General features: G+C 43.3%; 1 protein-coding gene across 1 annotated transcript in view; it reads left to right on the forward strand.

Moving 5' to 3' along the window:
* Positions 1-25820, forward strand: part of Hdac9 (histone deacetylase 9) — a 474463-nt gene that overhangs the window by 438609 nt on the left and 10034 nt on the right. The window contains exon 25 of the mRNA XM_057782117.1: positions 8408-8555. Coding sequence (XP_057638100.1) covers positions 8408-8555 — 148 coding nt within the window. The remainder of the gene's footprint in view (positions 1-8407; positions 8556-25820) is intronic.

Genomic DNA, 25820 nt, shown 5'->3' on the forward strand with positions numbered 1-25820 from the left:
AAGGAGGAGTCGGTCCTTCTGTGAAGACACAAAACTACTTTTTTGTGCTGCCATTTCCCCCGCTAATCTTGGAAGAAATGTTTTCAGACCTGAGTCTGGTACTTGATTGCACAGCCGTAGGCACCAGCAAGTGTTGCCAGGGCAGTGCCAGCCCAGAACAGGATAAAGGACCCTCATGTGTGTGCACTCTGTCCTAAAACACATGCTTCCAGCCCAGAGCATCCATGTGACCCTGAAGTTCCCCATGCTTCTGCAGAGCATGGTAGGAAGCTCTTCTGGCTGCTTTTCTTATACCAGTGCTGGCCCACGACTAGGCTGGGAGAACTGTGAACTGAGTTTTCCATAAAATTAAAGTGATTCAAATTGGAAGAGCAAAATTTTAAGTTCTAAAAACATATAAGAAATGATATGGATTTTCATGTGTGGAACCCCCAAATTTGAGAAGTTTAAGTATAGAGACATGGTTTCCCTTCATTTAATTTCTTAGTGAAAATTCCCTTTATAAATTACAACCAACTTTGTAGACCTTTAATGTGATAATCATAGTATCCTTTGATTTTAGGATCAAGAAAGTATCAAGGATTTGTTGCTTTGGTCTGCATGAGAATGTCTCCCATGTGCTTTGAATGTTTGGCCTTTAGTCAGTGGAAATGTTTGGGAAGGGTTAAGAGGTGTGGCCTTGTTGGAAGAGGTGTGACACTGGGGACAGGCTGTAACATTCCAAGAGTTCATGGTATTCCCAGTTATTCTTTCTCTCTGCCTGGTTCTTGTGGATGAGATGTGAGTTCACAGCTGCAGCTCAAATGCCATCCCTGCCTGCTGTCGTGGTTTTTGTCGTGATGCTCATGGGCTCAGCCTTTAAAACCATAGCCCCAAATAAACTCTTCCCTTCTGTGAGTTCCTCAGCCATGGTGTCTTATCATGACAACAGAAGAGTAACTAAGATGCTACTGTTGTTTTTAAAGCACACTTGTAGAGCATTGTTCAGGGACTCAAGCGTGTATACAGTTCTCTGAGTAGACCCAACTTTTAAGCCAATTTGTAAAGGAGAAGATTTTCTTGTACACAGGAGAATGATATACAATGGACTTGAGCTCAGCATGGAAAGCAAATCTCAAGTGCAGTCTCCCACATTAGGAAAATCAGGATGAAAACAGACTTTCCTGTCTGATACCTGCTCCTCCTAGCTACAATTGCTGTCTCCATGGCACGTGTGCTATTGAGTGAATTGCTCCTACCTTGCTCTCACTGCTTCTCTTTCTCCCATTTTCCTTCTCATCCTGGGTCAACCTCTAGCTCTGAAAAGTATCCTTAGAAGAAAACACTGACGTTAATAATTAAACAAAGATGAAGGAAGGCTATGTTGAGTGATTTTATTCATGCACTATTTCCTATAGTTTTCAAAGCAAGATAAACACTGATGATTGTGCAGGAGAACGGATGGTCAGAACGTGCGCAGAAGATATGAGAGTAAGAACTGAAAATGGCTATTGCAGCTAAGCTGAGACTGGCCAGAAAGGTAGCAGCCACTGTCTTCACTCACGTGCAATGCGCGTCCAGCTACCCTCCCCTATTCCTCAGACACCATGCTTCCCCCCCAACTAGAGAGGAAGCAGGGGGAAATCCAGATGGTTCCTCTTCTAATAGGAATTTGCATATATCTCTTGATGTGAAAGAAACTGCTTAATATTTTACCTCAAGGCCCATGCACGCAGTTAAATTTCCTTTTTTTCTGCTTTCCACGTGCCCTTAGTAAATTACCTTGTAGCTGACCTGACTACACACCCACACACCTACACAAACTCAAATTTCCCTCTGAGTTTTTGTCCCATACTCTTTTGTTTGGCTGGTCTTTCTTTTTCTGGTCTTTCTTTTGCTCTCTCCTCCTTTCCGTCCTGCTGAGATCTGGAGAGAAAAGTAAGAGGGTACAGTGCTGGAAAGGGGCTGCTTACTTCCAGAATGGATAGTTTGGTTTCAAGCAAGAATGATGCATCATCCGGCCTCCATTGGAAGGATCAGTAGACAGGTGGGTGGCTCAGGAGTAGAGAGCACGAGCTGATCTTCCAGAGGACCTGGTTTTGGTTTTCAGGACCTGTGTCAGGCGGCTCAAAACCATCTGTAACTTCAGGGAATTCCATATGTCTGGGCTCCTTGCTCATCTGTGCACACACACACACACACACACACACCTATACATAAAATAATAAAAATAAGTCTTACAAGATTATTGTACCTATACCAGGATCAGGAGATATGCAAGGGTTATTGGCTGCTTCAGTTTCAAAATAGAATTAATATAAGGTCATTAGTTGGCGTGGAGAAGACAAACAATTTTTAGGTTTTCTGATTTTGAAAATGGGAAAACAGCAATATTTACCTCATGAAATTGAAGGCAGTGAAGGAAAAGGGAATTGGAAGGAAAGAAGAAAGTGGGGCTTCAGAACAAGATTTGCTGAGAGTCTTGAGTGTTGGAGAAACATGAGCTTTGTTCTCAGCATCCATGTTCTACAAGGAAGTTGCAAAGGGCCACTGAATGAAATGATCTATACAAGACAAATGCTGTGGTTAGTCAGTGTTCAATCACCAGTTCTTAAGGGAGTATTGTCTGCCATGTGCTACCTCAGACTCCTACTAAGACCAACTAACGGTTTTAACTTTTCCCAACAACTCAATAAAGTGAGTTCGCTATCCTCATCACCACTTTAGGGAAGTTGAGGCACACCAGGTGACTTGCCACACAGTTAACAAGCAGGGAGAAGCAAGACAGAAACCCGTCTGCTCCAGCGTCCTCTCTCCCAGCCACTGTGGTCTTGGCAGCTCATGGGTAAACTCGCTCCCACTGCCCTGTCTGTGTGTCTCTCCCCCATTTTCCCGTCTGTTTTGAAGGTAACATACTTAAGGGGGAAATCAATTTGACTTAAAAACTGGAATTTTAGTTGTCCAGACTAATTGAGGTTGAGCCATAGTCAGGTCTGGAAGCCCTGTGCCAAATTCCAAGGAGCCACAGAGCTCTGAGTCTGCTCTAGAGTCCCTTGTAAACTTGTAGAACAACTCTAATCAGGAAAAAATGCAAGGGCTGGCAGAATTTCAAGTCCCTGCCCTGTTGTCAGGTGTGAGCTGTGCTTTGTCATAGAGCCCTTGGCTGTAGACAGAGGCCTTGATGTTCCAGGCCCAGGCCAGGCAGAGCTTCGGAGAAGAAAAGCCGCATTAGGCATTCTCCCACTATTAACCCCGCCACCCCGCACTTGCACCTCAGCCAAGTCAGATGTGTGCAGATGACACATTCAAAGCCCATTCTGAATTTCTAATTAGCCATTTTCTTGAAACACTAAGACTGACTCTCGCGTGGAGGAGCCCCGGCTCTAAAATGCACCCAAATAAAAGCAAAAATTCTTCCATCTGCTTAGAGATTTAACTTGGTTCGGTAATTTGCTTTTTCCCCACTGCATCTGCAGTTGGAAAAGTTTTCACTCACATGACTAACCAATACAAACTAATGAAAACCCAAAGAACAACGAAAGTAAAGCATGCATCTGAGCCTGAAACCTCTTTGCCAATGGGAGTGCTCTGGGGAGGAGAGCATCTCCTAAGATGTCACCAAGCAGGACCCCATTAGTTAAGGCAGAACAGACCAGAAGGCTGGATTTAAGGGGAAGAGCACTTGCTCTGTATCTTCGTATGTTATGTCTGGTCCCCACACACCTCTGCAATGTGAACCATCCATGACCACTTGAGACCTTGCAAGGCCAGGTGTGTCGCTGAAGATCTTCTCAATAGGAAACAAACAACAACAACAACAAAAACCTAAGATTTTGCTCCTCTGTAGGGCTGTGATATCAAAGTCCATTTTTTTAATCTAGGTCTCTGTCTGCACCCTATTTTCTAAGTAAAATTAGAATCCCACAAACTTCCTCTTTCAGCTACAACTAGACAGAAGCTTCAACAGGCCCCACCTAAAAACAAAGAGATTTAGTATCTGTACGAAAGAATAAACTTTAATATATTACTGCACTCACTAAGATGTGGGGAGACAGAATAGAGAGAGGAAAAAACTAAGCTGAAGCATCCTACGGAGCAGTGGGCAGTGGCACCTACGTGACCAGGAAGGTGTGTAGGCTCACGATGGAGCCTGGCGTGTGCACACATGTCCAGCATCTGTCAACAGTAGGGGAAGGAGAGCTTGGGAGGTCTTAGAGAAGTTGTTTGTTATTTAACTTGGGTTCTGAAAGATGCCAGTGAACCTTCTTTCAGGAGGCAAGTATCCCTAACTCAAGTCTTCAGTGCATAGGAACATTGGGGTCAACAAAATATGAACATAATAAAAAAATTAACAAATAACCTGTTTAGAGAAACGAATAAAATCCAAACCATAGGGACACATACCACTAGGGAAGGTCAGCAGAAGCAAGACAAGAGATTCATTTTAGGGTTAAATATGAAGGGTATCATAACAGCAAAGGGTGAAGAATGGCCATCCACCCTCAGATATGCATAAAACTTCAGTGAAATGATAATCCAGCTCTTCCCTGGGTTTTCCTTTTCCTTTTTCTTTTTTTCAAAAGACAAACTCAGAAATAAAGAACGAGAATGGAATTAAGAGGAGCCTGGACCACAGATGACCATCCGTTATTATCTTAGCAGATGTGCGGGAAGGATGAAAAGTGAATCATAAACCAGCACTGGCAACCCTGCCCCTGCCAAAGACGGATGGATGCAGGACTGCAACAGCCCGTACACATACCATGCTGGCGTACACATGTAGGAGGCAAACTTGTACCAGTTTGTGGGAAAACACTAACTGGTCACTCAATCCATACGTCAAATTTTAAGAGTATCTTTATTTTTATACCTATGTAATATTTTGGATCCTCATAAAATTCTCCATTTAGCTATGAGCGGATTATAACAAGTGTTAAGTTACAGCGAAGATAGGATCTGGGCCTATCACAAACCCCAAGTGTCGCTGTGGTTGGAGTCAGAGGCAGCCTTCCACTTGGAGAGCATGCTGTGGAAAGGTGAAGGGTCTCATCGAATGGCAAAAAGGTGAAACCTACAAATCTCAGTCTGAGTATTCCAAGGTTCCCAACGAGATGGAGAAGGGAGATCTTTGGCAGGCTCAGAAGTCTCAAAGTGACTATGGGCTCTGGGAGGAGAAGCTTCAAGGTCAATGGATTATTCCCATCACAAATCTCCTTATATCAAAGCCACCTGTTTATTCCCATGGTCATTCCTCCAGCAGACAGTCCCTGCCAGGCGCCACCCTGGCACCCGCTCTGACCCAAGCACACTGTCCACACTCACGGCCGCTCTGACCCAGGCACACTGTCCACACTCACACCTGCTCTGACCCAAGCACACTGTCCACACTCACACCCGCTCTGACCCAGGCACACTGTCCACACTCACGGCCGCTCTGACCCAGGCACACTGTCCACACTCACACCCGCCCTCTCTGGCCTGGCCGCATTCCACCATCCACTTTGTGCTTTTATTGTCGATTTGTTCTTCACTTTCCCTTGGCCAGGAAAAACAAAACTGCAGAATGGTGAAGGCTAAGTTGTTCTTTTCTTTTAAAGCGTGCTGAAAAGTGGGAAGATTTACATGGTGGGAGAAATGAATGAGGATAACAAACATGACAGAAGAGGACGGTGTTCATCCAGTTTGAGCAGAAAACCCCTCTCCTCTGCCAGTTTCATTGCCATAGGAGCGAGCACCCAGGAGTTGCAGGCTACTAATATTTTACTTTATGAAGAGCAGTCCCTGAAAACTCCAATAGCAAATCTTGGATCATTTCTCGCGTGTGCTAATGATGTTATTACCCCCAAGCCATTAGATATGATTTTTTTGCACATCTGTTTCTGAAAAGAAAAAAATCCACACATCATGTGAAAATATTCCATAAATTACAGGGTTTGAGCTGACTCTGTAGTTCACTGTCTGGGTTGTACCTGCCTCCAGTTAAAGTTTTCTCCTTTATGAAAACTTTTCTCCTTTATGAAAACTGTGTATTACTAGTGTTGACTATTCCTTTGTTTTGATAGACTTTGCCTAAATCAGTAAGTCATGTATAAAGTCAAACTTTAATCCTAACTTTGCAGTATATTTTATACATGCTAAAATATATTTTAAAAAACTTCACCGATTTACGGCTTTTCTGCTACTCACATACATGTAGTAATGTTCGAAGGGCCGCCATTGTCAGTGGTTCTCAAAGGCTGCTGCCAATAATCCGTGTTGTCTTTCTTCATCATCTAGTGGATGTAAATACATCTGTTTCCTTTATGGTCAAGAACGCTCTTCTTGGGGCTGTAGAGATGCCAGATCATCTGCAAGGGAGTGTGGGGCACTAGCTTCCTGGATACCGAGTACCAAAACAAGGCTCAGTAGTGATAGCTCCGGAGGCGCCATTGCAGGTCTGTCTACCTGGTGGGGGCCTATGTATTTCCTGACCTGGGTCAGACAATAATGACACTGTTATATAGAAAAGTTTAAGACTTAGAACGGATCTGTCAATCAGGGATACTGTTCACAGTTGGAAGATAGAGAGATGCTGAAGAATGTGCTCATACATACTCCGTCCTAAGCCCCTGACTGTGTCTCCTCAGTCTTACACCAAAACCTCATTGCCTTTAGGTAGATATCCTTTCCACCTCTAGGTTGATGAGATATGAAATTGATCTTCCTGTTTCCACTCTTACCAGCCCTCTATCTGCCCTTCTTCATTTTTCCAGAGCAACCTTTTTAAAAAGAAAACTGAATTCTCTGTCTCAGGTTCAAGACTGCGTGCCAGCTACTGCCTGCCTACCAAACCACCTCACTCACCTCACGCTCTGTCATTCTTGTGCCTACCAGCTGATGATCCTCAATAAGCCACAGAGTTATCAGATCCCTGCAACATCCTGCTTCCTCTGCCACGAACACTTGGCATTGTGCCTCCTTCCATTTTAGTTCAGTCGCCTTCTGCTTGTTTCTCAAGTACCATTTTTGCCCCTCTTAACTTACCCTTACGTTGCCATCACCATGGGTAGCTCTGCTATTTCTCTACTCCTGAGAGCTCTGAGGTTTTTACCTTACAGGACTGATGTCACCAGCTAACAGAACTCCTCAACAGGGTCATCCTTTTCTTTAGTGAAGTTAAGAAAATCTGGTGCAGCATTATTTTCCAAAAAAACAAAAAAAAACAACAACAACAAAAAGCTTGTGAGTCCATTGTTGAACTTGTTGTTTGGTAAGATTTGAAAGCTTTGAGATTCCTAGACTATGGCCAGAATTGTGATAACTGTAAGGGTAGCAGTAGTGGGCACCTACATCTGAAGGTCGTGTTGATGCAGAGAGTGGAAGGAGAAATTAGAACTGGGAAGGACAAAATCCCAGTAAGACTTACACACAAGGTAAAAATGGCTAAAAGCAGAGCCAGACCCAGGGCTGTGATCTTACTTTGCAGTTCAGTATGGATGTATTTTCTGCTCTCAAACAATACCTTCTTGTTTTAAAATAAGTAAACCCTTGGCATGCCAAGTTCCTTTCTTGTTGGTGAGTACACAGAGTTTGAAAGTGGACAGTCTTGACTGAGTGTTTGAGACCACTCAACCCTTAACAACTAAAAAATATAAAACAAATAAAATAAAATGAGTCTTAGTGACTGTGTGCCTTTGCCTCTGCCCTGGAACATTTATCCACTGGAACTTCTAAAAGAAATGACCCACTTCCCTCCATTTCTTCTTCTGTGCCAAAAAAGCAAAAAGGAAGAGAAAAAGAGAAAGGGAGAGAGAAAGAAAAGAAGAAAGATCAATATGGCATATGGACGAATTCCAACATCAGCCAGTGCATATATTAAAGTTTTAAATCAATTATTGCTCTAGTACACACCCTGAGGTTGAGAACGAAAGAACATCCAGGACTAACAAACCTGATTGTTCTGGCAAAGGTGCCGTTCAATTCATGCTGGCATCTCTGGGTTTTCTTTTCCTTTGGTATTCCAACTTCATTTTTTTTTTTTTTTAAAAAAAGCAAGGTAATGGTTCAAGTAGCGACTTTTAACATTGCTGTTTCATTCATTTTTCTCCAGGAGACTTCTACCTCCCGGGTCTCTTGAGGGTTTCGCAAAGGGTGTGATGCTTAGAGTTTGCTTATTTAGTTGTAGGGACATCTGTCAGTCTGTGAACAAGTCTATTAGACCGCAGATTACTCCTTGCTTTATTGCTTTCCAAGCAAGGCTGAGATCTTGGCTTGGGACCATGAGTACTTCACAACTTGGCATCCTTAGCGTCCCCCCAAAAGGACTTAATTACGGCAGTTCAGAAACCAAATTACAACTGCATAGCAAAAGGACTTGAACCTGTAATCATACTGTGATTGCTATTGATCTAACTAAAATTCCTACAAAACATGTGGATTTTTTTTCTAGGCAAGTACTGGAAGTCGATCAAGATGGTGGCTGTTGCGAGGGGCTGTGCTTTGCCTGGTTCTCAGCTGCAAGAGGAGTCGGAGACCGTGTCTGCACTAGCCTCTCTGACAGTCGATGTGGAACAGCCGTTTGCTCAGGAAGATGGCAGGTATGGACCCAGCATGGGGGGATCATGTAGCCAGGAAAGTCCAGACTCATTGCTGGCGTTCTGGAATTTTCTTCCTGCTTCTTCTTCGCCTACGTCTTCTATTTTCTCCAGCTGTTTTCTCCAAAGCCACAGATGGCAGAGTATATACTCTAGGCTGTGGAGACCTCAACTGTTTCATTCTTCCTGGGAAAAACAGAGCTGGAGCACATGGCTCACAGAGAAAGAGAGAGTGTGAGATAGATGGTGAGAAAAACCAATCCTCGCTGGGCAATTTAGTACAGGTCACCCTGGAAAGGACTGCTTGGGGACTTCATGTCTTCCCCTCCTTATCTCTGTCTTCCTAGATGTTCTTTCTTCTTCTCATCATTCATAATTTCTGATATAAGAAATGGAACACAGGAAGGTGAAGCAGTGTGGGATGCTGGTCAGGGGCCAGGGATTGTGTACATACATGGGTCTCCTTGGGTCTACATGTGTAAAGATGGAAGGTGCTTGCCAAGGAGACAGGAGTGTGTGTAAAATCTAGGAGAAATGAGGCTGACTCAATTCTATATTCCATGAGGAGAATGTTCTCGATTTGTCTCCATATGTACCCAGACTGGGGTGGGGAGCAGGGTTGCCTGCTTACTCTTTAAGGAACCATTGTCAGCTTGTACATTGTTCTGCCCATTCCCTCATCCTGATGAGGATGCTACCCTCAATATTTCTTTACAGTCCACTGTGACCAGCCGGACTGGTGCTTTCCACAGCTGGCTGCAAGGTCACATCTTGTCTCTGGGCTTATGTCAGGCATAACTCTGGGGCTTGCTTCTGAGAAGGAACTCCAGCTCTCTGCATCAGTAACATCAGAGCCTGCCACCTCCCAAACACATGAATGTGAGCCGTTCTGGCTTTCTTGCCTTAGCTGGATACTCCCAGTTTAATGGATTTAACATCTTGTTTGAGTCCAAACAGTTGATACACTGAACAAGAGATTTAATCTTTCTGCCTATGTTTTCTCTTGCTGTAACTGGCTGAGGAGAAGATTACCAATGGGGAGATCCCTTGTGTGATGCTGAAGTAGAAGGCATTTCCCCGCAGTACCTGGAGAGAGGGGGAAACGTGTTTTACATCTTTGATATTATGTGAACTAGCCCCCCGCTGTCCCCTGCTCAGAACTGAACCAGGTTCATAATCCAGAGGTGTTGCAGGGATTCCCAAGGCCAAAACCAGTTAGTTGTCATCTGAGGGCCGTAAAACCAAGGAAGCTAACATCTGTTAGTGTGGGATCGAAAAGAGCAAGGCTATTCTTCAGAATACATTTAACACAGCAAAGTGCGGTGAATTCCACGCTGGGCGAAGTGAATTCTAAGTAATTCTGGCCATGAAATTGCAGTGCTTCAGATAATTAACAATAACATGAGATGTTGTGAACCCCAAGCAACATAAAAAATCTCGGCTCTGTGGCAGGCGCTACCTCTGCAAACACATTTGCGTATTCTGTGGTAAATCTTGTGCTTGGCTCCTGTAAGAATGAACCTGGTTTCTGTTCCCCGTGACTCTGCCCTTACACTGAGGGCACGTAGGGCACATGAATGCTGAGTCCCGGTGAACAGAAAGGCAGAGCGGAAGCCAGGTTTCTTGTCTGTTTATCCTTTTCAGAGAGATTATACCAACTGTGATTATTTTATTATCGAGAGAAAAGAATGGTTTGACTTGAACTATCTTCTGTGGTTTTTTATTTCCCTCAACAAAGGAACAGAAAACAATTCTCCTGGAACCAGATCCTGTGTTTCAGTTAAAATGTGTATGACTTTCTTGAACGGGATGATGGAGACATCGGTGGGGGAGGGGGAGGGGGCGCGGAGAGAACACGGGAGATTGACCCAGGGTTTGCAATCGGAATCGTCCCCCTGCTCAGCAGGCAAAAATAAAGGGAAGGCCCCTGGGCCTTTGTTGTGAATGCAATATTGTAATCACACAGGAAATTGAAAAAATAGAAAAAAATGAGAGAGTTAAATGGATGGAAAGAGCAAAGGCAAATTCTTTTTATAGGAAATTCTTGCCAGTTATTTTGGAGGATATATTGGTGTTTGGAGGGAGATGACTCATTTTGTACTCAGATTCTGGGTAAGGCAGCCCTTTTCTTGGCCAACTCATATCTGACTCATTTACCACTAGTGAATAAGGGATAAAATGCTCCTGGCTAAGAACCATTTTAAGTGTTTTCTGTTCGTTTTCTTGACTGGGGGAGGGGTGGCAGCCATTTCATCTTTATGACCACATTGATGGGCCTTGTGGAGCACAGTACTGAAAAAAGACGGGCCAGTGGGAGCTCCTGCTGTGGAACATTCCCAAACACACAGCAATCATGTGTCATTTTCAGTGACAAAGGGCTTAAATGGGAAGGGAATGATGGGTGGATCGGCAGGAAGTGGAAACAAATCCCAGAGCATGCCCACATGAGGGAATCAAAGAAAAACAAGAGTGTAGGCTTGGTATATGCAGCGGATTGTTAGAGGCAGGTTGCTGCGTTTGTTTCTCTGTCTTTTCCTAGGGCAGCATGCCTGTAAGATCTGGAGTGTGCATGTAGTGGTGTGCCTCTGTGTTTGGACTCTGGGAGAGTTGGTAACAGGCTTCAATTTCCTCTTAGAAGAAAGGAAGGTCGGTAGGCCCCCAGTGACTTCAGGACGGCCAGCTACAAAGGATTAGGAGCACATTGGCACTCCAGACTTCTTGGCTGAGGCCTTTTCCTTTCCCGGCTGGAAATGAAAGTGAAAATTAAATGTTCACATATCACTCTGCGCTGTCGACAGACGGGCATATCACGTTTGATTATCTAAGTACATCTCTTATGTCCTTAATCAGTTAATTTTCGACTTTTGGTAACTTTTCTCATGAAAGAGGTAGTTTCAAGCCTTTGTATAATCTTTGAAGCCTGGGGGAATATTTGTTTCGGAGGCTCAGAGTTTGTGGAGTAGCTGTCTTCCTGTGAAGATAAGGTGCCATTAGCAGAGAACTCGCTGATGTCTCGGTCTTCATTTTGAAGAGCTTATCCACAGAGCAGAAGGACACTGGTATTGTTTTTCTGAATATGGCAACTTATAGAAAAGCATAGGCCTTCTCAATGCATGTTCATATCCAATACACAAAGAAACACGATTGTTCAGATTTCATGGACACTGGGAGTACGTCTCTATGGCTGCTATAATGGACATCGCACGGGTCGTGCCATTCTCCGGAGTCACTCTGCTCTGCACCAGTTTATCTAAGCAGGCATCTCACTTTCAGTTTTCTCTTGGTGTCAACCAAGCATCAGCTGGAAAGCTGACTCAGTTCTAGAAGCTTCCTCGTGGAAACAGGAAAGGTCTGTGCACATGTCCTTCCGTCCCCGTCCTCTTAGAACATCTACATTGTGTGTTTTTAGTATGTAATACAAACTCAGAGCAGGGGTGAAATCTTACCCGGTCCATTCAGTGGGTCCTGCAGGGTCCAGTCTACATCCTTCATAAACTAGTATTTAATTTATTGAAAGGAAACAGGATCAGATAGAACTCTGAGGACACTGGGGTGCATCAAGAGCTTAGTGTCATTTCTCTTCTCCCTGCTCGTTCTGGTCCTCACTGCTTAAGAAAGAGATGGCTCTAGGAGAGGGTGGCTGACTCCTATGCGTGAGAGATTAAAGAGCACACGTAAAGGATCCAGCCCCACACGTGCTTTCTAGGAAACCAGGAAAATGTTTAGAAAACAAAACTGTAGCCAGGCAGTGATGGCACACGCTTTTAATCCCAGCACTCAGAAGGCAGAGGCAGGTGGATCTCTGAGTTCGAGGTCAGCCTCGTCTACAGAGTGAGTTCCAAAATAGTCAAGGCACACAGAGAAAAGAAACCCTGTCTCAAAAAACCAAAACTAAAAGCAAGCAAACAAACCAAAAAAAACCCAAAACCAAACAAACAAAAATCGCCAGCTGTAAGAACAAGCCCTGTCGGACTTTACTGAAAGTCCCCAGTGCCCTCCATCTCCAAGAGACCACCTTCTGTGTGGTTTTACCCTCTCTGAAGTCCATGTTTCGTCCATAACCCTCTCTTCTCTATGAGCTCTGCTTTAGGTTCTGACAACAACCTGACGTAATTAGTTTTTTACGAAAATACATGTTTCCTGTGGTAATTGCCCGTATGGCGCTATTTGCCGGCACCCTTCTGATGCAAGCCACACCCACAGCAAGACTGGTGGGGAGCATGTCTGCCACTCCACAAAGTCCTGATCTGCTTTCCCAGTCAATGCCGGTCCCACCAGAGGTGTAACACCTTTTTACACCACCCATTCATTGGCTTATTCTTAAATTTCATTTCAGTGCAATTGTGTGCTACATACTGGTTGCTAACCTGGCTTCTCTCACTCCACTAAGCATGATATTTTTGACATTTGCCCATGTCTTTCACAGTCAGTGTTCCGTTCATGTGTAATTGCTCGTTAGACCAAGCATATTGACATATCCTAATTTGTTTATCCACTTACCTGTGGATTGGTGCTTGGCTTGCTTCCAGTATTGGACTAATATGAATAAAACTGCTATGATTTTGATTTTTTTGTGTTGAAGGTAAACTTTACCATGTTAATGGTTTTTGGGTGTGTTATGCAGGAGTTTGAACGGAGGAAACAGACTTGCATCCATTTCCTGAACTTCATCTTGCAGAACACAAACTGTATCTCCGTGACTCGATGTCTCCCTTTCTCCTCACACCCAGATTCAGTCCCTGCCCACTTTCTACCTCATTGCTTTTTTTTTTTTGGATTTTCGAGATAGGGTTTCTCTGTACTTTTGGTTCTTCCTGAGTGCTGGGATTAAAGGCATGCGCCACCACCGCCCGGCTTACCTCATTGCTTTTTAAGAGCAATAAAAGTAATCTAGATGATAACTCATATTAGCTAAGAGAATAGAGCTTCACTGTATAGTAGAATTCACAATAAAGGCAATACAAGGAAGGAGGGAAGTGAGGTGGGACTGGGTAATGGGCACTGCCAGGAGATGTGTGAGAAGCCGGCAGGACGGACCAGCAGTCCCTGTGGTCACACCTGACGAGGCTTCCACACCCACAACACTGAGAAAACTGACTCAAGAAAGATGTCTTGACCTTCACATTGGTGGGCGCGCGTGCACACACAAACACACAGACACACACACACACCTTTTAAACAGAAAATCTGTGTGAACTCTTCCACAGAACAGAGGAGTTTTGTGTGGTAGATATGTTGCAAGTATGTGCAACTCTTTGTGGTTTTCTTTCTTGTTCTCTTTCTTGCTTCCCTCTGCAGTATGTGTGGGGGATATATTTTATTTTATTGTTTATTTATTATTCTTTTCTCATATATTACAACCTGACCACTGTTTCCCCTCCCTCCTCTCTTCCATGCTCCTCCCCACTTACCTCCTCTCTACCCCAGATTCACTCCTCCTCCATTTTCCTTCAGAAAAGAGCAGAACTTCCAGGGATATCAAACAAACAAGTCATAACAATTTGGAGTAAGACTAGGTTCCTCCATTCATATTAAGGTTGGACAAGACAACCCAGTATGAGGATAAGGGTTCCCAAAGCAGGCAAAAGAGTCAGATACAGCTTCCACCCCACTGCTAGGAATCCCATAAGAACACCAATTTACACACCATAACATATAACATGTATACAGAGGGCCTAGGTGAGAGTCATACAGGTTCATGGATTGTCGGTTCAGTCTCTGTGAGCCCTCATGAGCCCAGCATAGTCAATTCTGGGGCTTTTCTTGTGGCGTCCTTGACTCCTCTGGCTCCTGAAATCATTGCTCAGCATCTTCCATAGGATTCCCTGAGCTCCTCCTAATGTTTGCTGCGGATCTCTGCATCTGCTTCCATCTGTTGCTAGGTGAAACTGCCCTGATGATGATTATGCCAGGCTTAGGTCTACGAGTGTAAGGAAGTGTTGTTAGCAGTCACTTCCTTGGTTTTTTTTTTTTTTTTTTTTTTTTTGGTTTTTCGAGACAGGGTTTCTCTGTAGCTCTTGTAGACCAGGCTGGCCTCGAACTCCCAGAGATCCGCCTGCCTCTGCCTCCCGAGTGCTGGGATTAAAGGCGTGCGCCACCATCGCCCGGCTTCCTTGGTTATTTTTGTCAGTCATATTTGGTGCTATCCTAGGTCTCCGAGCTATCCCGCCTCTGATTCCTGGCTCCCAGGCAGTGTCTGGCATGGGCTTCCTCTGGTAGCGTGAGTCTTAAGCAGGACCAATCATTGATTGGCCACTCTCCCTATTTCTGTGCCACCTATACCCCAGCAGATCTTGCAAGCAGGACAAATTGGAAGTCAAAGATTTTGTGGCTGGTTTGGTGTTCCAGTCTCTCCACTAAGAGTCTTGTGTGGTGACAGGAGGTGACCGATTCAGGCTCTGTGTCCTGGGTATTTCCATCGCGCTAGTTTTTCTGCCTCCGCCCTGAGAAGCTCCTCAGTTCCAGTTGCCTCTTCCTGCACTCTCTCCCTCCGTCCCCGCTTCATCTGATCCCTCGTGTTTCTGACCCCGCCAGCCTCCAGTCCACATGCAGTATCAGTTCTACTTACCCTTGCCAGAGAGATTGGTACACTTCCCTCTTGGGCTCATTGTTCCTCAGCCTCTCTAGGTCTGTGGATTAGAGCATGATTGTCCTTTACTTTACGGATAATATCCACTGTCTTAGCTAAGGTCTCTGTGAAGAGACACCATGATCATAGCAACTCTTATGAAGGAAAATGTTTAATTGGGGCTGGCTTACAGTTTCAGAGGTTTAGACCATTCTATCATGGTGGGACATGGCAGCCTGCCAGCAGACATGGTGCTGGAGAAGAGAGTTCTTCTTCTGAGAATCCTACATCTGGATCCACAGGCAGCAGATGGAGTCTCAAAGTCTGCCCCCACAGTGACACACTTCCTCCCCAAGGCCACACCTCCTAAAAGTGTCACTTCTTATGAGCTTCTGGAGGCCAATTGCACCAACTGTATTCAAACTACCACATCTACTTATGAGTGAGTACCTACCATGTTTGTCTTTCTGCGTCTGGGTTACCTAACTCAAGATAAATTTTTCTAGTTTCATCCATTTGACTCAAATTTCATGATGAACTATTTTAACTGCTGGGTAATATACCACTGTGTAAATGTAAATACACATTTCCTTTACCCATTCTTCAGGTGAAGGACATTTAGTTTCTAGTTACTATAAAGTAAGCTACTACGAATGTAGTGGGACAAGTGGACTTGTGGGAGGACAGAACATCCTTTGGGTGTATATTCAAGAGTGGTATAGCTGGGTCTTGAGGAAGATCAATTCCCAGTTTTCTGAGAAACCACCAAATTGATTTCCAAAGTGGCTAAACAAGTTTACACTCCCACCAGCAATGGAGTGTTCTCCTTTCTCCGCATTGTTGCCAGCATGAAATCTCACTTGTGTTTTTGGTCTTAGCCATTCTGACAGGTATAAGATGGAATCTCAGAGTCCTTTTGATTTGCATTTCCCTGATGGCTAAGGTGTTTATCAACCATTTGAGGTTTTTCTGTTAAGAATTTTATGTTTAGATCTGTATTCCATTTTTTAATTGCATTATTTGGTTTGTTGATCTCTAGTTTCTTGAGTTCTTTATATATTTGGGGTATTAGTCCTCTGTCATATGTGGAGTTAGTGAAAATGTTTTCCCATTCTTTAGGCTGCTCCTTTGTCCAGTTTATGGTGTCCTTTTCCTTGCAGACGCTTTTTAGATTCATGAAGTCCCATTTATTGTTGATCTTAGTGTCTGCACTATCAGCTTTGTTTAGGAATTTGTCCCTGTGCCAATTTATTACATTTGGACTTGAGTTTTGTGCATGATAACAGATATGGATCTCTTTGTTGACGATACTTTATTTTTTTCATTGTGTACTTATGGATTCTTTATCAAAAATCACTTGTCTATAAGTCTGTGGATTTATGTCTGTGTCTTCAATTTGATTCAACTGATCCCTGAGTGTTTTTGTGCCACTACTATGCAATTTTATTATTATATCTCTGTAATAGAGCTTGAAATCAGGGATGATGATACCTCCAGAAGTTCTTTTATTGTACAGGATTGTTTTAGCTGTTCTGGGTTTTTTTGTTTTTCCATATTAAGTTGGGTACTGTTCTTTCAAGGTCTGTAAAACATTGTGTTGGGATTTTAGTGGGGATTGTGTTGAATCTGTAGATTGTTTTCAGTAGGGTGGTCATTTTTACTGTGCTGAGCCTAAAATCCGTGAACTTGGGAGATCCATCTTCTCATATCTTCTTCAGTTTCTTTCTACAAGGAATTAAAGTTCTTTTTATACAACTCTTTACTTTCTTGGCTATAGTCAACCCAAAATATTTTATATTATTTGTGGCTATTGTGAAGGGTGCTGCTTCCATGATTTCTTTCTCAGCCAATTTGTCATTTGTGCATAGGGGAGCTAATGATTCTTTTTTTAGTTACTTTTTTTTTCCTTTTTGGTTTTTCAAGATAGGGTTTCTCTGTGTAACCACCCTAGCTGTCCTTGAACTCGCTCTGTAAATAAGGCTGGCCTTGAACTCACAGAAATCTGCCTGCCTCTGCCTCCCAAGTGCTGGGATTAAAGGCATGTCCCATCACCACTGGGTTTAGTTAATCTTGTATTCAGTCTCTTCACTGAATGTAGGAGTTTTTGGTAGAATTTTGGGGGTCACTTAAGTATACTATCAGATCATCTGTAAACAATGACACTTTGACTTCTTCCTTTCTAGTATTCCCCTTGATCTTCTTTTGTCTTATTGCTCTAGCTTCAACTTCAAGTACTACATTGAATAGATATAAAGTAGACAGCCTTTTCTTGTCCCTGATTTTAGTGGAATTGTTTTGAGTTTCTCTCCATTTAATTTGATGTTGGCTGTCTGTCTGTTTAGATATGTTCCTTATATCCCCAATCTTTCCAAAACTTTTGTCATGAAGGGATGTTGGATTTTGTCAGAGGTTTTTTAAGCATCTAATGAGATGATCATATTTTTTTCTTTTAGTTTGTTTATATGGTAGATCACATTGACAGATTTTTCATCTGTTGAAACATCCCTGCATCTCAGGGATGAAGCTGACTTGATCACGTTGATCTTTTTGGTGTGTTCTTGGATTCAGTTTCCAAGCATTTTATTGAGTGTTCTTGCATCAATGTTCATGAGAGAAATTGATCTGTAATTCTCTTTCTTTATTGAGTCTTTGTGTGGTTTTGGTATCAGGATGACTATGGCCTCAAAGAGAATTTGGCAATGCTCCTCCTGTTTCTGTTTTGTGTAATAATGTGAAAATTATTGGTATTAGCTCTTCTTTGAATGTCTAGTAGAATTTTTTACTGAAAGGATCTGAAGCTTGGACTTTTTTTTTTTTTTGGTTGGGCGACTTTAATGACTGCTTCTATTTCCTTAGTGGTTATAAGCCTATTTAAATTGTTTATCTAATCTTGACTTAACTTTGATAAGTAAGATCTAGCCTAGCAAGAAAATTGTTCACTTCATTTTCCAATTTTGTAGAGTACAAGTTTTTAAAGTATGACCTAATGATTCTTTGGATTTCTTCAGTGTCTGTTGTTATACCCCCCTTTTAAATACTAATTTTGTTAATCTGGATATTTTCCCTCTACCTTTTAATTAGTTTGGAATTCGTTATTCTATTTTGTTGATTTTTCTCAAAGGACAAACTTTTCATTTCATTGATTCTTTGTATTGTTCTGTGTTTCTGTGTTATTGATTTAGGCCCTCACTTTATTTCCTGCTATCTAGTCTTCTTGGATGTGTTTGCTTCTTTTTATTCTAGAGCTTTCAGATGTACTGTTAAGTTACTAGTATGAGATCTCTGTAATTTCTTTATGACGAAACTTAGTGCTATGACCTTTTCTCTTAGTCTTTCTTTCATTGTGTCCCATAAGTTTTGGTATGTTGTGCATGCATTTTCATTAAATTCTAGGAAGTCTTTATTTTTTCTTTATTTCTACCTTGACCCAGTAGTCTTTCAGTAGAGAACTGTTCAGTTTTCATTAGTTTTCAGGCTTTCTGTTGTTGTTGAAATCCAGCTTTAATCCATGTTGGTCTGGTGGGATACAAGGGTTTATTTTCTTGTGAATGTTGAGACTTCTTTTGTGACCAAGTATGTGGCCAGTTTTGGAGAAAGTTCTGTGAGGTTCTGAGAAAGTCCTTTCGTGTTTGAGTTTATGTCTGTAGATATCTATTAGCTACATTTGAGTCATCATGTCTGTCAGCTGCATTACCTCTCGGTTTAGTTTTTGTCTGGATAACCTTTCCACTGGGGGGGGGTTGAAGTTTCCCACTATTAATATGTGAGTGTTTATGTGTAATTTAAGCTTTAGTAATCTTTCTCTTATAAATGTGGGTTCTCTTGTGTCTAGGGTATAGGTGTTCAGAATTGAGACACCATCTTGCTAGATTTTTCCTTTGATGAGTATGAAATGTTTTCCCCCATCTCTTCTGTTTGACTCTGATTTGAAGACTCTTCTGTTAGATATGGAATGACTGCACCAGCTTTCTTCTTGGGTCCATTTGCTTGGAAAATCTATTTCTAACCCTTTACTTTGAGGTAATGCTATCTTTTATGTTGAGGTGTGTATACAGCAGAAGGGTGGATCTTGTTGTCGAATACATTCTGTTAGTTTGTATCTCTTATTGAGGAATTGAGTCCATTGATATTGAGAAATATCAATGACCCATGATTGCTAATTCCTCTTAGTTGTTGGTGGTGTTGTGTGTTGTGTGTGTGTGTGTGTGTGTGTGTGGGAGAGAGAGAGAGAGAGAGAGAGATTAATGGCCAGTGACCTTTAATTCCTGTTATGTTGTTGTTGTTGGTGGTGGAGGGTGTGTGTGTGTGTGTGAGAGAGAGAGAGAGAGAGAGAGAGAGAGAGAGAGAGAGAGACAGGGGTGGGGGGGGGAGAGAGAGAGAGAGAGAGAGAGAGAGAGAGAGAGAGATTAATAGCTAATGACCGATAATTCCTGTTATTATGTTGTTGTTGGTGGTTGTTGTGTATGGGTGTATGCACACCTATGTCCCTTCTTCTGGTGTCGTTGGTGTGAGATTATTATTTCCTGTGTCTACATTGGTGTAGTTAACCTCCATTGGATAGAATCTTCCCATACTACCTTCTGTAGGACTGGATTCGTGGGTAGATAGTGTTTAAATATGACTTTGTCATGGAATATCTTGTTTTCTCTTTCTATGGTTGTTCGCATTCAGACATTCTCACCCACCAGCCTGCCCTCAGGGACCGAGCGACAGCAGACACATCATCATCAGCTGCCACGATGTTTACTGTTGCTCCCTATGCCCATGTACTATATCCCCTCCTAAAAACCAGTGCCTTCTCTCTGCTCGTTCCCCTCCCACTATCCCTCAACGGCAGCCTCTGCCACACCCTCTTCCCATGAACCCTCTCATGTGAGATCTGTTGCATGGTGTGTCTTGTTACACTACTTGGCTCCAACCCACCAAGGTACTTCTGCTGCTAAAGCGTTGCAATGGTGCTTGCGAGTTTTTCTGGGTATAGTAGTCTGCAATGGCATCTGTGGTCCCTTAGAGTCTACAGCACATCTGACCAGACCTTTCTAAGTTTAGAGTCTCCATTGAGAAGTTGGGTGTAATTCTACAAGGTCTGCCTTTATATGTTACTTGACCTTCTCCCCTTGCAGCTTTTAGTATACTTTTTTTGTTTTTTGTGTTTGGTGTTTTGATTATTATGTGGAGAGGGGTCTCTTTTCTGGTCCAATCTATTTGGTGTTCTGTATGTAAGCTTTTTGCACCTTTATAGGCCTGTTCTTTTAAAAGTTAGAAAAAAAATTTCTATTCTTGTTAAAAATATTTTTCTGGGGCTTTGAGCTGAGATTCTTTTCTTTCTTCTATCTCTGCTATTCTTAGCTTTGGTCTCTTCATAGTATCCCAGATTTCCTGGATGTTTTCTGTCAGGAATTTTTTAGCTTTAACAATTTCTTTGATGGGTATATCAATTTCTCCTATGGTTTCTGTATATACATATACAACCCCATACATATCATATGTGTGTGAGGTTGTAACTTAGATCGAGAATATTTCTGGAAATTTTGTCCTTCACTGAAGTTCTTATTTTATTCTTAATTTAGATTGCTTCGAAAGAGCTATAACACCAGCCCTGATTATACAGAAGCATTTCAGAGGTTTTTAGGGAATATCTCCTATGTGTGTTAAATTGTTGGGAGAAGAAATAACAGAGAGAAGTGGAAGAATGTAGAAGTCATAACGCACAGGGCATGGGGACGCAGTACAGTGTGTGAGGGTGTTCGTGGCTACTGCAAAGAGCCAAGGAGAAGAACGATACACTTCTGCCCATGACGGAGTCCTGCAGTTTGCTGATAGACTAGTCTTTCAAGCAGTGATCTCAGTCCTCCTAATGCTGCAACCCTCCAACACAGCTCTTCCTGTTGCAGCGACCCATGATTGTAAGGCAAATGCCTATGTTTTCTGAGGTGGCTGAGGCATCCACTATGAAAGGTCCCATGAGAGGTTGCGACCCACAGGTTGAGAAGCCCTGCTTTAAGGTATAACCCAAACATGCAAATTTGGATAGCAATCAGATTCTCTTTTACATACATTAAAGTCATCGGACTTCAAGAAGACGTGTAGGCTGCAAGCTCCAGGGAGTTGGCCTCTCGTGTTCAGTGCGGTTTCCATTGCTGACACCAGCCCTGGGCACTCAGGATTACTCTCTCTTTCATCCCTTCGCTTTGTAAACGATCTTAATCTGTGGTACTGGGCTGAAGGAATCCTTCCCTGACCATCAGAGCTTGTGCTTGCTCAAGGGCCCTGGCTTGCAGTGGTGCAGAAGTGGATCTTCCAACCAACTGCGCTGTTGCTGCAGACTTCTCTCTGGCAGGTTTATCGTGTCGTCAGCTCTGGTTTCCGTATGGGTGGGATTATTTTTCAAATTTAGTCTCACTTTCTTTTTCTTTTTTTTCCCCAGAGACTCAGTACACAGGCCAGGTGTGTCTTGAACACACCGTATAACCCAAGCTGTCTTCATAATTGTGTTAATCCTTCTTCAGCCTCCCAGAATGTGTGCCACTGTGCTCAAATTGCAAATGGGGTTAAATTCAAACACGCAAAGATTGCATGCCTGGCCTGACATGATAGGCACACTGCTATACATGAGCATATGAATGTTACAGGCTAACTTTCTGATTGGTTCTAAGGCCCTCTCCATGAGATGGAATTCATACCTAGCATTCTTAAAGAAGCCAAGAACCTGTGGCTAGGTAGGTCATAGGACCTGGGGGAACATCTGCTAACCAAAGTATCCTGTGCTAGTCTGTGGGTGACTGAAGCAAGAACCCCCCCTTTCCAAAGTGCCACATGTCACCTTTCCCCCCCACACTGTCACTGTGTGTATTTCCAACACTTGGGAGGTGGAATCAGGAACCTAGGGCCAGCCTCAGCTAGATAGCAAGTCTGAGGCTAGCTTGCCTACACTAGACCCTGTGTCAAAAAACAAAAGTCAGATCAACAGCAGAACAAACAAGCAAACAAACACCAACAAAAAGTGTAGTTCTGCTTTCGTCTCAGGACCATTGAGGCATTGATCCATAAGAGTCAAGGTCGCAGAAGCAGGGAAAAGGATTCAGATGGCTGTGAGGACGACAGAGAAAGCCCTCCAGGGTATGACTTTGGTGAATCAGCTCAGCTTTATTCCAGAGTATAGGGAACATAGAGGATTGGGCAGCTGGGAGACAAACTCTAATTTTTATTAATTGGCAAGGTCCTATCACAAGGTTTCGTACATGGCAGCAGGGTCCTGCAGCAAAGCTCCTAGCACGAGTCTTAGCTGCCGTGTGCGCAACAGGGGGGACCTCTAGCAGGAAACCGTGCCCGGGACACCCAGGAGATAAATCAGGCATCCAGGTTTAGAGACGGCTTTCAGATGAAGTCAGAACTCTGGTCCAGGGACATTCTCCAGACAAGGGCAGGTGGAGAGCAAGAAACCTCCCTGGGGGGTTGGCAGAAGCGGCCATGTTGTTGAGCTTGGGCTAAAGGCTTCCAGGCCATGATAGACTGCAACCTCTGGCCAGTGAGGCCTTCCAACAAGAAAGTCCTTGTCATCTGTCAGCAACAACTCTCATGCTCGCTGTGTCTAAAGCACAACATGCAAACATATAAAATATGTTTGATTTCCTCTCAGGGATACAGATTCGATGAAGATAATGCCTGTGGGGTGTGGGGGTCACTCCTGCAACCTCAGCTCTGGGGAAGCTGAGACAGGAGGGGTGGGTTTGAGATACAAGTAGCACAACTGTTCTGAATATTTTCACAGCTCACAGTTTACAAAGCACCCTCTCTTATGAAAACATATCTGCTTCCCATGGCCCTGAGGACCAACCAAGTAGTACTCTTCTGTTCTGAAAACAAATTTCTACCACAGTTAGGGTTTAAAACCTAACAGCGTTGGAACTGAGTGCAAGGCATTCCCTCCGAAAGCGAAGACAGCTTCTGTAACTTGCTGGCACCGTGTTATTGTGGCGATGTAACACACACCGAGGGGGGCACATGCCGTACGCACACACAGCTAAAGGTGGGCTCTCGTAGATAAAGTACCTTTAAAAAAGAAGTTACTTATTGTTCTTTTATACAATACATCCTGGCAGTAGCCTCCCCTCCCCCACCTCTCTCAGTTCCTTCCCCACCCCCCCTCTCACCCTATTACACACTCTATTTCCCTGCAGAAAATAACAAGCATCCCCAGAATGGCAGGAGAAAGTTGTAATAAAGCTAGGCATAAACTCTCCTATCCAGGCTGGACCAGACAACAGAGCAGTTGGAGGAGGGTCCCAATAGCAGGCAAAAGCATCAGAGACACCCCAACTCCCATTGTTAGGAGTCCCACAGAAACACCAAACTAAACAACCATGGCATGAATGCAAGCCTAGGACAGACCCATGCAGGTCTCATGAACCCTCCTTGGTTGATTGTGTGGGCCTTGTTCTCCTGGCATCCTTGATCCCCAAGGCTCCCACAACCCTTCCTCCCCCTCTTCTGAGGCATTCCCTGAGCTCCACCTAATGTTTGGCTTTAGGTCTCTGCATCTGCTTCCATCAGCTGCCAGGTGAAGCCTCTCTGATGGTGATTGGTCTAGGCACCGCTCTATGAGTATATCAGAATAGCATTAGAAATCATCTCATTAACTTTGTCTTGTCAGTAGTGTTTGGTTGATCATTAGGTCTCCACGCCAACCAGCGTCCAGTTCCTGGCTGTCCAGACTGTGTCAGGCATGGGCTCCCTCTCCTGGTGTGGGCCTCAATTAAACCAGCCATTGACTGACCACTCCCACAAGTTCGGAGCCACTATTGCCCCTGCTTATCTTGCAGGCAGGACAGGTGTGCATCAAAGGTTTTGAGGCTGGATTGGTGTCACAGCCCCACCTCTGGGGTCTTGCTGATTACAGATGATGGATGGTTTGGGCTCCATCTACTTCTTCGCTGGGGTCACTGTCACAGGTTTCAGGAAGTTTCCACTGCGTTAGGTTGCTATCTCATCCCCTCCCACTCCGCAATGCCACTCATTCGGGTCTTCTCTCCCTGTATTGTCTCTCCCACCTCCCCCTCACCTGATCTCTCTTCTTTTCATACCCACCCTCCCCAAGTCTACCCATGATATTATATTTCCCCTTCCCAGAGAGATCTATGAGCTGTGCCCGCCCCCTGTGAGTCCTCCTCGTTACCCCTCTCTGTCGGTGGATTGTAGTGTGATTATCCTTAATTAATAGCTAATATCCACTTAAGTATGAGTACATAACATGTTTGTCTTTCTGGGTCTGATTGCCTTGCTCAGATTTTTTTTTTCTAGTTCCATCCATTTATCTATAAATTGTGTGATGTAATTTTTTCTAACATCTAAGTAATACTCCATTGTGTAAATATATCACATTTTCCTTATCAGTTCTTCAGGTGAAGGACATCTAGGTTGTTTCAAGTTTCTGGCTATTATAAATAGAACTGCTCAGAACATAGTTGAGCTTCTTGTGGTAGGATGGAGCCTCTTTGGGGTATATGCTTAGGGGTGTTATAACTGGGGCTTGGGGTAGATCAATTCTCAGTTTTCTGAGAAACCGCCATGTTGATTTCCAAAGTGGCTGTACCAGTTTGCACTCCCACCAGCAATGGAGGAGTGTTCCCCTTGCTCCACATCCTTGCCAGCATGAACTCTCACTTGTGTTTTTGATCTTGGCCTTTCCGACAGGAATAAGATGGAATCTCAGAGTTGTTTTGATTTGCATTTCCCTGATGGCTAAGGATGTGGAACATTTTCCTTAAGTGTTTCTCATTCATTTCAGATTTCTCTGTTTAGAATTCTCTGTTTAGATCTGTACTCCATTTTTTTTTTTTTTTTTTTTTTTTTTTTTTTTTTTTTTTTTTTTGGTTTTTCGAGACAGGGTTTCTCTGTGGTTTTGGAGCCTGTCCTGGAACTAGCTCTGTAGACCAGGCTGGTCTCGAACTCACAGAGATCCACCTGCCTCTGCCTCCCAAGTGCTGGGATTAAAGGCGTGCGCCACCACCGCCCGGCCCCTGTACTCCATTTTTCAATTGGATTATTTGCTTTGTCTATTTCTAGTTAATTGAGCTCTTTACATATTTTGGGTATTAGCCCTCTGTCAGACGCTGACTTAGTCAAAAATCTTTTCGCATTTTGTACTGCTACTTTTGTCCAATGTATGGTGTCCTTTGCCTTACAGAAGCTTTTCAGTTTCAATAAATGAAGTCTCATCTATTGTCAATCTTAGAGTCTGCACTATCAGTGTTATTTAGAAAGTTGTCTCCTGTGCCAATGTATTCAAAGCTATCCCCCCTTTTCTAATATCAGATTCAGTGTATCTGGTTTTATGTTGAGGTCTTTGATCCACAAGGACTGAAGTTTTGTGCATGGTGGCAGGTATGGAGCTATTCGCATTCTTCTACAAGCAAACACCCAGTCAGACCAGCACCATTTGTTGAAGATGCTTTCTTTTTTTCCATTGTGTGTTTCTAAATTCTTTATCAAAAATCACTTGTCCATGGGCATGTAGATTTCTTCAGTTTGATTCAGCTGATTACTGTGTCTGTTTTCATGCCAATACTATGCGGTGTTATTATTATAGCTCTGTAATAGAGCTTGCAATCAGGGATGGTAATACCTCCAGAAGTTCTTTCATTGTACAGGATTGTTTTAGCTGTCCTTGGTTCTTTTTTTTCCATATGAAGTTGACTATT

This window comes from Chionomys nivalis, chromosome 10 (assembly GCF_950005125.1).
Source record: "Chionomys nivalis chromosome 10, mChiNiv1.1, whole genome shotgun sequence".
In the NCBI taxonomy this organism is placed as follows: domain Eukaryota; kingdom Metazoa; phylum Chordata; class Mammalia; order Rodentia; family Cricetidae; genus Chionomys; species Chionomys nivalis.